This window comes from Maylandia zebra, linkage group LG3, assembly GCF_041146795.1.
Source record: "Maylandia zebra isolate NMK-2024a linkage group LG3, Mzebra_GT3a, whole genome shotgun sequence".
NCBI lineage: Eukaryota > Metazoa > Chordata > Actinopteri > Cichliformes > Cichlidae > Maylandia > Maylandia zebra.
In genome coordinates, this window is record NC_135169.1 from 53,567,159 (window position 1) to 53,583,264 (window position 16,106).

At 43.0% G+C, this 16,106-nt stretch overlaps 1 protein-coding gene across 2 annotated transcripts in view; it reads right to left on the bottom strand.

The window, feature by feature from the left end:
• map4k2 (mitogen-activated protein kinase kinase kinase kinase 2) overlaps window positions 1-16,106 on the bottom strand; it is a 47,739-nt gene that overhangs the window by 5,818 nt on the left and 25,815 nt on the right. The window contains exons 16-28 of one of the 2 annotated variants that reach the window (XM_076882446.1): window positions 13,145-13,183; window positions 12,470-12,503; window positions 10,667-10,817; window positions 7,202-7,371; window positions 6,988-7,029; window positions 6,442-6,526; window positions 5,894-5,973; window positions 2,690-2,750; window positions 2,487-2,610; window positions 2,269-2,327; window positions 2,081-2,184; window positions 189-366; window positions 29-100 (exon numbers count right to left, since the gene is read on the bottom strand). In XM_076882446.1, coding sequence (XP_076738561.1) covers window positions 29-100; window positions 189-366; window positions 2,081-2,184; window positions 2,269-2,327; window positions 2,487-2,610; window positions 2,690-2,750; window positions 5,894-5,973; window positions 6,442-6,526; window positions 6,988-7,029; window positions 7,202-7,371; window positions 10,667-10,817; window positions 12,470-12,503; window positions 13,145-13,183 — 1,199 coding nt within the window. The remainder of the gene's footprint in view (window positions 1-28; window positions 101-188; window positions 367-2,080; window positions 2,185-2,268; window positions 2,328-2,486; window positions 2,611-2,689; window positions 2,751-5,893; window positions 5,974-6,441; window positions 6,527-6,987; window positions 7,030-7,201; window positions 7,372-10,666; window positions 10,818-12,469; window positions 12,504-13,144; window positions 13,184-16,106) is intronic. The other variant, XM_076882447.1, reaches the window with a different exon arrangement.

Genomic DNA, 16,106 nt, shown 5'->3' on the forward strand with positions numbered 1-16,106 from the left:
AGGATTCACAATATGCGAGGGGACTTACTTTCCAAGGTGATGAGAACAGTGTCTCGGTCCAGCTGGGTTACCTGCACGGCCCTGAGTGCTCCACTATCTCCTGACGCACGGAAAGAAGGAAGCTTGTTGAAACAAGTTGAAGCTTGAAGCTTCAGGAAGTCAGCAGAGAAATTCAGAAACGGTCCTACCTGGCACTGGAACAGGAGCGCCGTTCAGCTCTATAATATCAAACCTGAGCTGTTGGCCGGTTGGTGGTTTATCATTACTACAGTCTCTCACTCCAACACACAGCTGAGGAAACTCATCTGTTGCCAACACCAGCAGTTCAAATATCGGAAGAGAATCTGGGAGCCTGATGGCGAGTTGCTGTGAAACAGTCACCAAGGAAACAAGAAAAACTAAATAAATTCTCATGATGGTTAAGTGATGCTTGTTAAACCTGAGCTGATCCTGTTCATACAACCGTCAAAAACAGCACAACAGAATTCTTGTATGATTAGTAAATCTTGAGATTAAAGATAAACCGATGCCATCCACCCATCCACCCACCCACCCATCCATCCGTCCATCCACCCATCCATCCATCCATCCATCCATCCATCCATCCACCCACCCATCCATCCATCCATCAATCCACCCAACCATCCACCCGTCCATCCATCCATCCATCCGTCCACCCACCCATCCATCCACCCATCCGTCCATCCATCCATCCATCCATCCAATCCACCCAACCATCCATCCATCCATCCATCCATCCATCCACCCAACCATCCACCCGTCCATCCATCCATCCATCCGTCCACCCACCCATCCATCCACCCATCCGTCCATCCATCCATCCATCCATCCAATCCACCCAACCATCCATCCATCCATCCATCCATCCACCCAACCATCCACCCGTCCATCCATCCATCCATCCGTCCACCCACCCATCCATCCACCCATCCAGCCGTCCATCCAGCCGTCCATCCACCCACCCATCCATCCACCCATCCAGCCGTCCATCCATCCATCCATCCATCCATCCAGCCGTCCATCCATCCATCCATCCATCCATCCGTCTATCCATCCATCCATCCATCCACCCAACCATCCACCCATCCAGCTGTCCATCCATCCATCCGTCCACCCACCCATCCATCCACCCATCCAGCCGTCCATCCAGCCATCCATCCACCCACCCATCCATCCACCCACCCATCCAGCCGTCCATCCATCCATCCATCCATCCAGCTGTCCATCCATCCAGCCGTCCATCCATCCATCCAGCCGTCCATCTGGCCATCCATCCGTCCATCCGTCCACCCATCCAGCTGTCCGTCCATCCAGCCGTCCATCCATCCAGCCGTCCATCCACCCGCTTCCGCTTATGGGTGGCGGGGGGCTGGAGCCTGTCCCAGCTGTCTTAGGGCGAGAGGCGGGGTGCACCCTGGACAGGTCCCAGTCTGTGGCAGGGCTAACACATAGACACAGACAACCATTCGCACACATTCACACCTATGGGCAATTTAGCGTTTCCAATGAACCTGTCCCCTAACTGCACGTCTTTGGACTGATGCCACTTTTCCATAATGTTGTGACACAGGCGTGTTTCTCCAAGCAGCACTGTGTTAGGACTGCAGACAGGCTTAACACAGAGCTCTGTTCTCACAGTACATACATTATCTTCATGAAATGTGCGAGACATTCACAAAAAACCTGTCAATTAGTCTGCTATGTGATCTAATGGTGCATGCTGGCGTTGAACTGTGTGCTGATAACACTGTTCCTGTAGCACAGAAAACACATGGTAACCATTCAGTTACACGAGCTTGGACCCAGAGAAGGTGCTGTTGGTGTTTTTGGACGGCGTTTATACAACGTTTCTTTTATTTAGTCTCTAAAATCTTGTTGGGCTTGAATAAAAAGTATGCATATGTTATTAAAAAAACAATGCATGCTTCAGATTCTGATATGCTGTCTGTCTACTTTTATGTAATTCAGGTCTAATGGCTGGTTTGCATTGTGGAAATAGGGTTAGAGTTAGAAAGGAAGACATTTATTCAGGTGGCAAGTTCGACATATCTGTACAAACCTTTAGATGCATGAACTTCTGAAGAGGCTCATACCACAAGAGTAAAACCAGGCCAGATGGGACAGCCCCGCACAGAAATGTGCTATCTGTGTATGGGTTTCTTGCTGAAACAGAGAGAGCAGGACTAAGTGTCTGCAGTTGTTCTCTGTGAACAAACAGACTGACCAGAGTAACTCTGCATTGCTTACCTACACTGCACCTCCTACAACCTTTAGTGTCAGGAATCTTTACAGATATGGCAAACTTTCTGTGGCCAACAGAGAATATCCAGGTCAGAACAAGCAGACAAAATTGGGTTTACAGTATCCTCCTTCCTCAAAATCAGGTGGTAGCATCATACATGACATTATTAACACTGCTGCACCTACAGCTCCTGTTTCCCTACATCTGTGATGGCGTGTCGTACCTGAGACTGATCCGCTCAGTGAGGCGGTTGGTGCTGAGCGACAGGCTGCTGTGTTTCTTGTGCAGATGTCCTTTCTGTTCAAACAGAGCTGGCAGGCTGTGCGAGTAAAGCTGGGACGACTTCCCTGCAGGATGGAGCCTTTTTAGAGCAGCATATTATCGAGTGGACACAATGTTCTCCGTTTGTGTCACGCTGTTTGTTACCTGATACGGACATCAGCACATTGTTCATAACATATAGCCATATACATCGCTGAGGGAGGAGCTGTGGGGAAAAGACAAGCAGTTCACTGAGACTTCAAACATCCAGCTTCAGTCATCAGACTGTTCCAGAAACATCATTTCCTGGTTTTCAGTGCTCCTCCTTTCATCAGGAGCTGCACTCCTTACTCAGGTTTTTCAGGGTGATGCGATTAATGACTTGCACTTTTTTGTTATTACTTGCATTTTTACACAATGCTCTTCTACTCTGACTGACACTTTCAACTACCAGCTTGACCGCGCATCACTCTTTTCTACCTCAAAACGACCAGTTACACATGTCTGCATGAATTCTGCACGCACGTTTTTCACTACAAGCTGCACACAAACATGTGCACACATCCATGATTTACTCCAAACCTAACCTTCGGCGCTTTTAAACTTCCAACCCCTTCAGTGGAAACATCGGGAGAAGTTTGCCAGATTTAGGGTTTGCAGTGTTATTGCAGTGTTAAGCACAGACTGGTTTTAAGGAGGTCGCTCCTTACTGGGGTTATATTGTCATAGTATCTTATGCTGCAGACCTAACCTGCGCTGGACCGAGTTATTCTTCCTGCACGTCTGTGCACGGATAGTCGAGCATCTTATGAATATAGCCACTTGACCTCTGACCCATTTCAGTATAAGATATTGTGAACGTATTAGTCTTAGCTGACTTTCCTTCGTGTTTCTAATAGAGATGGCACGATACCACTTTTTTATGTCCAATACCGATACCGATACCGATATCATAAATTTGGATATCTGCCGATACCGATATGAATCCGATATAGTGTTTTTTAATCAACAAAACTGTTTTTTTTAAATATCTTGCTGCATTTTGTATAAGTTCATACTCAAGTTTAAAACAACAACTACACTAAAGCTATTCTGTTATACCTGTATGCAAAAAAAATATTTCATAGTTCAGCAATACTGATCAATCTAATAAACTTAAACCTACACCATCCTCCCTATTCTGGTATTTTAAAGAGTACTTAGCGTAAATATTAAGCAACCTAACTAATAGGGTTCCAACTCCCAGCAACAACAAAAATAAATAAATAAAAAATAGTGAACCACCCCTCACGCTCCACCTCATGATGCTTAATCAACGTAATCAACCTTAATTTGATGCAGTGTGAAAAAAAATGCACAGAAATCAATTATTTTTCAAGAAATATTAAATAGATTCAACATCTTTCTTCAACAAAATTGCAGACTGCACAGATGGTACCTTCCCAAAGGAAAAAGTACTATAGCTTACTAGGGTGTATATATTAGACTTAACAGTTACTATATACAGTAATGGACTTCTATACATTTTACATCAGATTAAAACTTTGGGTGTCAGATAATTATTTATTAAAAGCTAGACATTTTAAATGAGAATAAGAAAGAAAAGTATGTCTTTGTGCCCCCTTTTACCTGTTAATGCCCTATCGGCCCCCCTGGCTAAACTTTGCTAGATCCGCCCCTGCACAGTTACCAGTGTCAGCTACGTAGAAAAAGATCCTCGAGTAGAAAGTAATATTAACCTCTGGGAGGTCCTAGAAAAATGCATACACTATTGGTCTTAGAGCCACAAATCGACCACGCCATAAAAAGTGCTATAAAAAGATTATATATCAATATTTCTTTCCACTTTAAATTAGCCAGTCTTGTAAAACTACTTCTCCCTGAAATATTCATACAAAGTTTTAATTATAGTTTCGTTGTTTTAAGGGTTAGGGTTAGCACCAACATGTATTTCGATCCACTTTTTTTTTTTTTTTTGCAGGAGCATAAAAAGCCCTCCAGGCGGCCAGCTGCTGGCAAGCTCCCCACAAAGACTGAAGGTGGAACGATCACGATCCCTTTAACCGTAATTAATCTGCAGTGAAAAATAGCGTTTATAATGGGTTTCAATGGGGCACAAATCGACCACTAAGACCAATAGTGTAAGTTTGTCTGTAGCTTAGCCACTGAAGCTAATTTCCGGAAGTCATACTGCAATTTTAACAGTAAATGTGACCAAACTGTTTTTTGCAGACTTTCGCTATATTCCATTCAACAAAGTGCAAATGGCGTGTATACGAACAATGGAAAATGGCACAAATCGACCCAAGACCACCCAGAGGTTAAATAAATTCTAACAACAGCTGATCAAGCTTAAACGTGCTGCTGTTGTTTATCCGCTGGTTTCCTCTTTCTGGTGCAAAGTGGGCCAAAAACAAACAAGAGAGACGGACTCGCAACAGAAAAGCTGATCAGCTGATCATTTAAGCAGTTTCATGATTGAAGTAGCAGCCGGAGAGCGAGAGGCAGTCGCTTGTTAAGCTTACCGTGGGAATGCTTTACAAACATTCAGAGATGGACTTACACACTTGCTTTACCTCTCGGGATAACTTTGTCGGAGATGAAATGCCGGGTTGCTAGCGAAGCTCCAAATGCTATCCAGACCACCGACAGGTCCCGCATGCCACAGCCGCTCTATCACGTGACGCATACTGCTCCGACTGCTAACGTTCTGAGGTGAGTTACGGCGTGTTGCAAGTTTTGTGAGGTGCTTTCGTGATATTTAATGGATCGGATTACATTTTTTATTTTTCTCCGATATCCGATCCAGTAATTTAGGTCAGTATCGGACCGATACCGATACGTAATATCGGATCGGTCCATCTCTAGTTTCTACTGTTCTTGTGTTACTAGTAGCCCTGATGTTTCCCCTGTCTGACCTCTGTCTCGTCTATGTGTTGCTCAGTTTTCTGGTGTGTCGTGTTTTTGTCCGTCTTCCCTCCTTTTCCTCTCATCGCCGTCATCTGTGTCCAATCATTTTAGCCCGTACCTTGATCCCCATCTGTTCATCTTTGTTCTAATCCCTGTTTTGTAGCATGTAGCATGTCTTCCACACATAGCTCCTGCCTCTGTGCTCATTTTGGGATTCTGTTTTGTTGTTGGCTAATTTTGTGCACAGCTAAAGTTTGCTTTGCTGACTTTCCCTTGGTGCTTTGCAAATAAGTCGTCTTTCCAATAACTTCACCAGAATGGAGGGCAATGAAAAGCATTAAAATTTTACCAATTATACTCATTAAACACAGGACATGTAATAAAGGATTCAGGCCAGTTAAGTGGAGTGGACAGCATGGCTGTTAAAGCATTATAAATGTGAGAGAATTACGATCTTACCTTCTCTAATGTATCTTCATGAAGTTCATTAAGGTTCAGTGTGTAGATGCCTTCTTCTGCCCCAAGAATAAGATACTGATCTAAGTAGGGAAAGTGTTTATATAAAGAAGTTTCCATCAGCACCAAACACCATCGCATCACAAGGTTCAGACACCAGACCTGCTTTCACTTTGGCTGCTATCCCCATTAAGAGTGCCTCTTTGTGCTACAATGTCAGGCAACAGCACGCACATGACCCATGCTGTGTGCAGGCACCTGGCCACTACAGTGCCACATCACATTCACTGTGACACATTGAAGGACGTGCACACGTAACAAAGAGCATCTCTGCACAACAAGACCATCTTAAAGAGAACACAGCCACATTTAAGTCAGTTACAGCTTTCCTTTCAAACAAGAAGTCTCCTTTTCATCGTACCTTGCATAAATGAACTGTCTGCTCACATTAATATAAACCTGTTATAAACCTGCTGCTGTGAGATTTCTGAGAAAACGCTCTCATTACTCCACTATGAAGTAAAAACAGAACCACAGACCAAACCACTGACCTCTTGTTTTGGGAAAAATCCAGGTGACGGCGCAGTTGATTTTTAGAGGGCAGCCATTGAAGACTTTAGAGAAGCAGGCTCCCATCTACAGAAGCAGCAGAGCAACTGAATCACGTATGGTCTGGCATGTTTAGATTGACTCTTCAGTTTAGGTATGTTATCTTTCCAACAAAACCAAACTGGCTGTTATACTTTTATTCAAAGTTGCACAAGTAATTTTTTCTGTTCAGTCATCCAGGTCACGGTAATCTGAGGAGCTTTGTCTCCCAATAGGGCTTAAAATCTGGGACTCTCCACCTACTGCTCTTAGAACTGAAGGAGCTTCTCAGATAAGAGATGAAACGTCCCTTTGTCTTTCAAAGCTCCTTAGATCACAAACCAGTTTGCACAAGAGTTACTCTAAAAGTGAGGAAGTAGTGAGAAGGTGCAGAGGTTTGTGGAATCCGTTGGCAGGACGCAGCCATTAAAACACACGGTTGTACGTGAGGAAGCATATCATGTTAGTCATGAGAGCTTTGGCCGTAAAATGTTAAACTTCACACTTACATGGACTTGAGGGGTGGGAGGAAGGCCATGACAATCAGCGCTCTAAAAATGTCAAAGGTTACACATAACAAATGTTATTATTTTTTGTAAATGTCACAAATCAGCATTTTGACTGTTACACGGTGTGTAGTCCGACACCTTTAAAGGATCCAATCATTAGGAAGTTATAAGGTTAGCAAGTCACACAGGCTGATATGCTGAGGCTTCCACTTACATCATCCTTCGTCTTCCTCCTCAGTGTGCTCCATTCTGGTGATAGTGGGGTCTCTCGCTTGGGTGAGGAAGCAGTAGTAACCAACTCTGCTGGCACAGCGCCCTCCGCTGGCTGACACGTTTCACTGCAGCCCTTTGTGATGTCCTGAGTGGCCGAACACCTGGCCAAGGCTAAAAAGAGAAAGAGATTTCTGTGGGACTCATTCTGAGCTTGGTCAGCTTAAAGTGGAACTATTGCGGTCATAGCTGAAGTTAATGCATGCATGAAGTCATGTCTGCAGTAACTGCAATATACATTATTACATGGTATTAAAGTTCCACATCACGGCATCAGTGATATAGCAAAACCATTTACATTCATTAGCGTACAAAACAACAAGCAAGCGCAGTGTGTCAGCCTGAAAAAGCAGATACTTTGACAACCTCTAAGAAAGTACAAAGATGACTAAAATATGCAAGAAAACTGCTCCTGCTGAAGGTGGAAACAATAAACAACAAACGTGTTTCACCACTTGAGGCAAAAACACTCCATCGAGTACACCCAGATCACGATGGCACACAAGGAGGAGACACTAACAACGTTAAGGAGTTGTTCAAAAAGCCTGAGCCAAGATACAACATCCCAGGTAGAAGATAACTTTTTACTTTATGTGATGATATTGTCTAGTTAGAAGGTTGATTTACTTTTCTGTTAAAGTGTTATATGTTATGTTTTGAGTTTTCTACGATACTTTCGTCCTTACATTTGTCTAATTCTGTGTAACTGCTCTGCACTCTAACTCTGCTGATGCAGGCGCATTGTAACAACTCAATTTAATGTATATATCAACAAATAATCACAACATTTGCCTCAAGGTGCTGAATAGTGTAAGGTAAAAAACCCTACAATAATACAGATAAAACAGAAAACCCAACAATCATATGACCCCCTATGAGCAAACACTTTGGCCACAGCGGGAAGGAAAAACTCCCTTTTAACAGGAAGAAACCTCCAGCAGAACCAGGCTCAGGGAGGGGCGGGGCCATCTGCTGCGACCGGTTGGGGTGAGAGAAGGAAGACAGGATAAAGACCCATCAAGCAACTTATAAGGATAAATGTGCAGGCAAATTGTTTATATCCAGCAAAGCTGAGAATAAAACTGGACACCGGAGAGAAGACCTAACAGAGGCCGCACGGCGGCTGAAAGAGCTCTGAGAGTCTGAACAGGGCGTGGAGAAAGAGAGTGCATCGAAGAGGAGCTGAAGGAAGGCTGGAGAAGCAACAGGGAGGCAGCGGCGTCAGCATCAGACCTCAGGGCCCTTATGCAGGAAGAACTCTAAATTAACTCAATTCTAGAGCGACTTGAATATGTGTTGATTGATACGTTGAAAGGGACAAAAGAAAGAAGAAATCGAGACAAAGAAGTAGATGCACACAACATACAGTGGATTTTTTGTTTCGGCCAAAACATCGAGGCAGATAGGTTTCAGATAGTAAAATATCCCATATTAACAAACAATATATTTATAAAGTTCAGACGGGGGACGCGTTTAGGTTTAACATGAGTGGATTACACTCACCTAGGATTTATTGACTGTTTCTTATCAATTTTTACTCCCTGAAGCCGGGAAGAATTTTTTAAAATTCCATCATGTTGGATTTTATACTTGATTTAAAAAAACATATCAAATAATGATTTCGTACATTGATTTAATATTTCTAAGCGTGAGACTCAAGAAAAATACAAATAGAAAATGCGAGGAATTGAGGGGTGTCATGTAGGGGGTTTGGTGGTGGGAGGAGCTCAGACGGTCACGTCCCAACAGGTTTATTTTGTTCATAGTGAAAGGTAAGGACTCTCACTGGCTGCTATAAACACTCTGCTATCAGATTTTGGTCATGCTTCAACATTCAGGATTTTGTTTGCTGTATCAGCCACACTCGTGTTTTAGTTCTGTTTTATGGCTCCGAGAGGTTGTGTCATTTCTCCAGACAACTTTGGTTTGATTTGTGCTGAATACACTGTTAAAAGTCAACAAAGGAACATAAGGGATTTTGCGAATAAAGTTTATTTTGCTTACTTTAAAATGAAACTTTGGGATCGAGACAAAACACCCTGATTTTTTGCAAAAAAACAAACATTTTTGGATTCAGCACCCTAAAAATATCCCATTCTCGCGTACAGAGCAAAGGGGAATATGCAATCATATAGAGAAAATGACACATATGCACTTTGTTAGTTATAACATAAAAGGAATTAATAACCTGATTAAGAGAAACAAATCCTGGGACAGTCACAGAGACTGCAGTGCTCTGCAGCTTTGATTCTAGAAACCGACCTGAGACAGAACATCATGTAAGGCAAAAAGGGACCCCAGACCTGATTAAAGATATCTCTCCCCTTAACTCTGTACATGACCTGTTCAACAAGAGTTAGATGATGCAGTATTATCCTGCAACCTGTCATAACAGCCAGATGCACCCAGAGCCTCTGTCTTCCAGAAAGATTCATGCTGTCAGGTAACAGACCCAGGACACACAAAGCTGGAGTCTTAGAGAGATTAAGATGAAAAAGATCATTCATAAGGTTAACATGTATTTTCCACATGCATACAGCATATGAACTGACATCCTGGCTTCTTTCTGACATTTCCAGCAGGTTCTGGAATAACTCCTGGATACTAGATGGAGGGTCTGGGTTAGTCTTCAGATTAGATCAAGGTCCAGATCCCCCAGCTGATGAATTCCTGCCCTAGCACACGCATCCCACTTGAACGCTTTCTTACCAATAAATACTTTCTTGTTATACCAGACAGAGGTGAGAGAGGTGAGAGAGGGATTAGTGTTGATGAACTGGGGAGCTCTAAACTAAGTCTCTTGTACAAAAGCCAAAAACTGGACCTTTAAGGCCTCTAAAGGTGTAGGAGCCACTAAGCTTTCATCAGTCGCCACCTATGATGGCAGGAGAGTTATTCATCTTAACTAACTGAGAGATAGTGGCATAGTATCCATTTTCTATCTCTGATAGCATATATGTTGAACTGATTGAAGGATGGCTTTTGCCTGCCCACATATAACCCTCCACACAAGCCGTCGAGTTGCCAACAATATAAGGAAAGCTCTAAATTTACAAATCGCCTTTAATGTTTCTTAGCTTGGATGCTGAGAAACATTCGACTGAGTGGGTTGGGTATTCCCGGAACAAACACTGATAACAATGGTATTTGGAGAAACATTTGCTACATGGATCAACACTCTCTATATAAAGATCGTAGGGGGGGTCAAAGGTCACAGTTAACGGATGCTACTCTGATTTCATCAAGTATATAAAGACATCGCTGGGATCACATATGTTTACTTCACTGTCTGAAATAGTCTAATACAAACATCTGAAACTGCAACGTTATATGGGACAGGACAGAAGTTAAAAGAAAAAGCGTCTGTTTAAAGGCAGACAAAGCTGAGGTCTAATGTTGTGATGAGTACCTGTGGTGGAGTCGGCTGTGACAGCGCTGTCGGGGCCCAGTGTACAGGTCGGTCTCGGTGTAAGATCTTTGTCCTCTGTGCTGGGAGTCAAAGAGCTGAAGGCTGGCAGTGAGGCCGTAGATGGACTGAACACACTGCTCTTTCTGCCTCCCTGAGAAACACCATCAAACATGTTACTAAATACAAATACACATTACTGCATGTGACAAGGCTGATGTGCATGGGAATGTTGCTCCCATGGTTTCATACTGAACACATTTCTGCATGTTCATCAGATGGAATAATGCCTCTGTGGTGAGTCATGGTGTTTCCTCCCTTCTCCACTGGCATTAGAGGGTGTTCCCAGGACCTCAGCTGTCGAGGGCATTTTACCCCTGCTACAACTGGACCAGACGAAACCCCATGAGAGGTGCAGCCAATGCTAGGGAGGAGGGGGGTAGTCAAGGGTGAGTGCCTGGTGGCTGGGCCCCAGCCAATGGTGCCTGGCCAGCAGCACCCCAAAGGAAGCCTGCACTCCTTTGGATCCACCACCTGCAGGAGGCGGCCAGAGGGATTCAGTGGCAAATGGATTGGGCAGTGGTCAACTCCTTGGGGGAAAGTTTCTTAAGGTTTAGGATGGCTTAAGGAGCCATCCTAGTTGATACAACTGAGAAGGTGCCTCTGGATTGGGAGATTAGGGCACCCTAGGAGCCTCTGGGCCCCCAGCATCCCTGTGAAGGTCTGTGCTAGGGTACAGGAAAGAAGAGCCCAGCAGTTAATGCAATCTTGGATCCAGAAAGAATAAAGCAATTTTTACCCTGGTCATGGAAGGCTGCACCAAATCCTTATTCTCCTGGGGACATTCAAGTTTCCCCAAAAACTCAACATGTGTTTTTGGACTTAAATTAGGCATTCAAGGCCTCCCTTGAAGTGTCCTATTATAGTGTTGATAATTATCAGATTGGAATGAAAATAATGAAGAAGCCACTTTGTCTTTGACACACTAGATCCTGCTGGACTGGAACTGAACTGTTGCTAGACAAGCAACAATAAGTTTGGACTCACACATGGTTTGATCACTCAGAGACATTCCTGAGCATTTACAGAGTCAGTACACGGGAGTAGGTTTAGCTGGCTAAGTAAGCCTTCTTTACTCTTTATCTCCTTTACATCTATGGCAAATTTAGAACTGCCAGTTAATCTAACGTGCATGTATTTACACTGGGACGAAGCCAGTTACCCAGCGAAACCCCAAGAGGCAGGAGGAGAGCGCACCAGTGCCACACAGAAAGGCCCCAGGTGGGGTCTGAACAAGAGTTACCCACTGTAAAACCACGCCACCTAGAGGCTGGTTGGAACAAATGACCTGTACTGTACTGAGGCAAACGTAGAATTTGAGGAAGGCTAATTTAATTTTAAAGTTAGTAGAACGCACAGGCAGGAAACTGATGGAAAGTCATAATTAAAGCTTTCTGCACAATTTTCACCTTCCATTAAAACACTTATGCTACTTTGCATTTTTAAGCATTTTTTGTCATCTTTAGGTGTACACATATTAAACTAGTATGGAAGAGTAGAAACTTCACATACTACAAAAGTATTCGCTCATCTGCCTTCACACGCATATCGACTTGAAGCCAATTGATTCTACACAAGTTGGAACAGCTGAATTTGATGATCTGGACAGGTGAGTGAATACCTTTAGCAACATATAAACTAGTATATAAAAGTTGAAGATACACACAGACACAGTATATATGAACAACTCTAGAGTGACCGAATTGCGACAGAGATTTTGTTTATGGTAGAATGATTCACACTCACATCAGCACATGGCACTCTCTTGATGGTTAAACTCCTGAAAGACAAAGGAGCAACAATGGTCATGCTCTAGAAGGCGAAGACGTCTTATAATGAAATCCACATCAAGCATAATAGAAACAAGCCGGACATAAAGGCAGGTGCTGGAGATGCTGAGGGTTGGCTAAGAGCAGGACATGAACAAAAATCTGAAGGAAACATTACAACAAAGCAAGCAAACACCAGACGTTCACTGAGGCGGTGCTGGTGTGGAAACCTTTTAGAATCAAACACTATGCAGGAGGTAACAGCTCCCCTCCTATATCCAACGACATCATGGATAAAAAGAAGAAATAGAAAAAAAAACCCTGCACTGTCCAAAATCTAGTCAGTTTTCCACATAATGTGAGGGAATCAGCACAAGCACCACATCAGTGACAAGTAACACAAACCCAAAGAAGTTAACAAAACAAAACACGTACATTTGTGCTAAATCAAACGTGCTCCCAAACTCCAGTTCATGGAGGTTGGGATTAGATCAGATTGAACACAAACCTGCTGATTATACCCAACACACAGACAATGGCTGATTTTCACATCAAGAATAATTCCATGACAAGCAGCTTATTTCAGGAGAATTCAGGTGGGATGGGGAGACATTGGTGTTAGGAAAGGCTAGAGTTAATGGACATGGCCTACCTCAGCTCGAGAGCTTGCTCCACACATTCCAACAGGCTCCTGCAACACGAAGACCTGATGTTTATCTGACTACAGGCCTGAATGGCCCAAGAAGGAATTAACCCAAGGTTTGATCACTGTCTATCATTTCAAACTCAGGCTTAGAGCACTCGTTTTTGTGCCAAGGGTTATTTCCAGTTTACCTACCATCAAACACAACTCACCCAGTTATATGCTTGAAGAGTTGCAGCAGGGATTATATACAGTTGTGGTCAAACGTTTACAAAGCCTTTTAATGGACTTTTAATGATTTCTTTTCCTTAATGACTTAAAAAAAAAACAAGATCTGGGTGTACAAGTTTGAATTTAATTTGAATTTTTGCAGATCCACACAGAGTCAAAAGTTTGGACACATCTTCTCATTTGATGTTTTTCCTTTATTTTTACGACTTTCTACACTGATGTTTTCAGTTTGTAACTACAAATATACGAAGCAAGATATATGGAATTATGTCGCGAAGAAAAAATTGATAAATGATTCTAAATACATCTTATATTTTCAAAGTAGACTTTGCTTTGTTGACAATGCTGCAAACGCTTGGCCTTCTCTCAATGAGCTTCATGATGTAGATGCCTGAAACATCATGTTGATGCATGCTCAATCATCCAGCTAAGGAAATCCACAAAGGTTGATTCTGTTCATCTGGATGTTTTCAGTGGGAGAAACGTTTCGTCATCACGCATCCAGGTGACTTCTTCAGTCTCAGCTGACTGCAGGTTTCCAATCTTATAAACAGTACATTTGCACAATGACTGAAACCAGCCCACTGAAGGAACAACAACCACTGATCAGTGGCCACGAGTACCATTCACAGAGAGCCTGTGACCTGTGGTATGAGGTAGCTTTGTCTTGTTCTAACTGCTTCAGACAGTCTGTCCCCCTCTTACTGTAAACACTTCCTGGGTCTCGTTTCAGGGGCTCGTGATCAGTTCGACTAGCGGGATGGATGTTTTTCTCCGCTTGGGCGAGCTGTTTGTCAGACAAATTCTTCACCCACTCACTGGACTGACCAACACTCAGAACAATGTGGAAGTCCAAGGAACTCAGTCAAGATCTAAGAAGGAGAATTGTAGGTTTATGCAAATTGTCAGGGTCTCTGCAGATTCAAAGGTCATCAGTTCAAACTTGTACATTAGTACAAGTTATACCACTTTGGGTTTTCTTCCAGACTTTGACAAACACCCTTGGATGACAGGAAATGAGCCGGGGCGTTAAAGAACAACCCACAAATCACCAAGGTTCAAGACTCAAGACTGGCATGGACCAGAAACTGCTCAACACCAGCATCACTGTCAACAATGAAGACAGTTTTACATCACCATAGCCTGAGAGGGTGCTAACCAAGCAAGAAGCTCCTGCTCCAAAATCGACACAAGCTTGAGGGAAATTTGCAGCTGCCCACATGAACAAGCCAAACGCCTTCTAGAGAAAGGTAGTTTGGTATGTGTGGAGGAGTAAAGGTGAGCCTTTCAAACCTGAGAACACTGTCAAGTGTAGTGGTGATAGCATCATGCTTTGGGGCTGTTTTGCTGCCGGTGGTAATGGTAGGCTACACAAAGTGGGACACTGCAGGACAATGATCCCAAACACACATCAACATACATCGCTGGTTCTAGAATGGATAAAACAAACATGACGCTTATGAAATCACCTTTCCAAAGCTCTGACCTCAACTGAGGTCGGGTCTGTACCAGGAAACCAACCAATTTACCAAGTTTTCCAAGAACAGTGGTTCGATAGAATTACACCAGAAGCTTGTTGATGACTACCAACAGTGTCCAGTCACAACTTGTTAAGAAATATTTAAACAAAACTGCATATGCAGCCAGCATATATACTTTGACTCTATGTGGATTAGTGAAAATCAAAACTTTATTTAAAGTTTGGTGTTTTTTTAAGTCATTAAAGATGTTGTTGTGTTGATTAAAGCCCAGAGTGGACGTAAACATCTGATCACAACTGTAAACGATTCCTTTGTGCACATGTCATCATTTTAAAAACAAAATAAAAGAAATTAAATAGAATATGCAACCATCTTTTTTTCATAAATATACACTTATTGGCCACTTTATTAGGTACACTTGTGGGTACACTCGATTTTTGCCGGTCGTTGCTCATTAATGCAAACATCTGTTGGACTTGAAGTTCAAACTGAGCATCAGGAAGAGAAGTGACGTGTGAGACGAGTGTACCCATTTTCTGACAGCTGCTTCAGCAGGATAACGGTCTTAAAAATAACAGCGAGTTCACTGTGCTCCGCGGTCAAAGGTCTCAGTGCAATCCTGGATGTGCAGCAGCAGTGCATGCAATGCCATCATGTCAGTTTGAACCGAAGTCTCTAAGGAATGTTTTCAGCACCTTGTTGAATCTTTGGCATGAAGGCAAAAGGGTCCAACACAGCACTACCAACGTGTACGTGATAAAGGGGCCAATAGTATAGTCTCCATTATTTTAACTGGCACCTGGAAGTATCCAGACATACGGAGCATTACTTCATTATCACAATCTGTGAATAACGCAGTTAGATTGGATCAGCTGGAGGGCAGAGGCACAAACTAACTAAACAGAGTCTGCAGTTGATTCGGGTTTTGTTTGTTTATTGTTTGTTTATTCATCCACTCTTACTGCAAACAGTTAACGTATGCAGTTAGAATAAATCATACTAAATTTCTTTTTGTTTATTTGTTTTTACTACAGGTTACTCCTCATTGCTCTGGGAGGACACTCTGTTCTGTTGGTACCTGCAGTAATACTGTTCTCATACTGTATGGATAAGCTGGCATTCTGGCCACATAGGAACCACATGTATACTTTTATGAGTTATGATTTATGGTGCTACATCCTGGAAAAAATACCGAAATCACTCCATGTTGGCTGAACAAAGCAAACACCTGCTAAAATAATTCATGCAAAGTTTTTTCT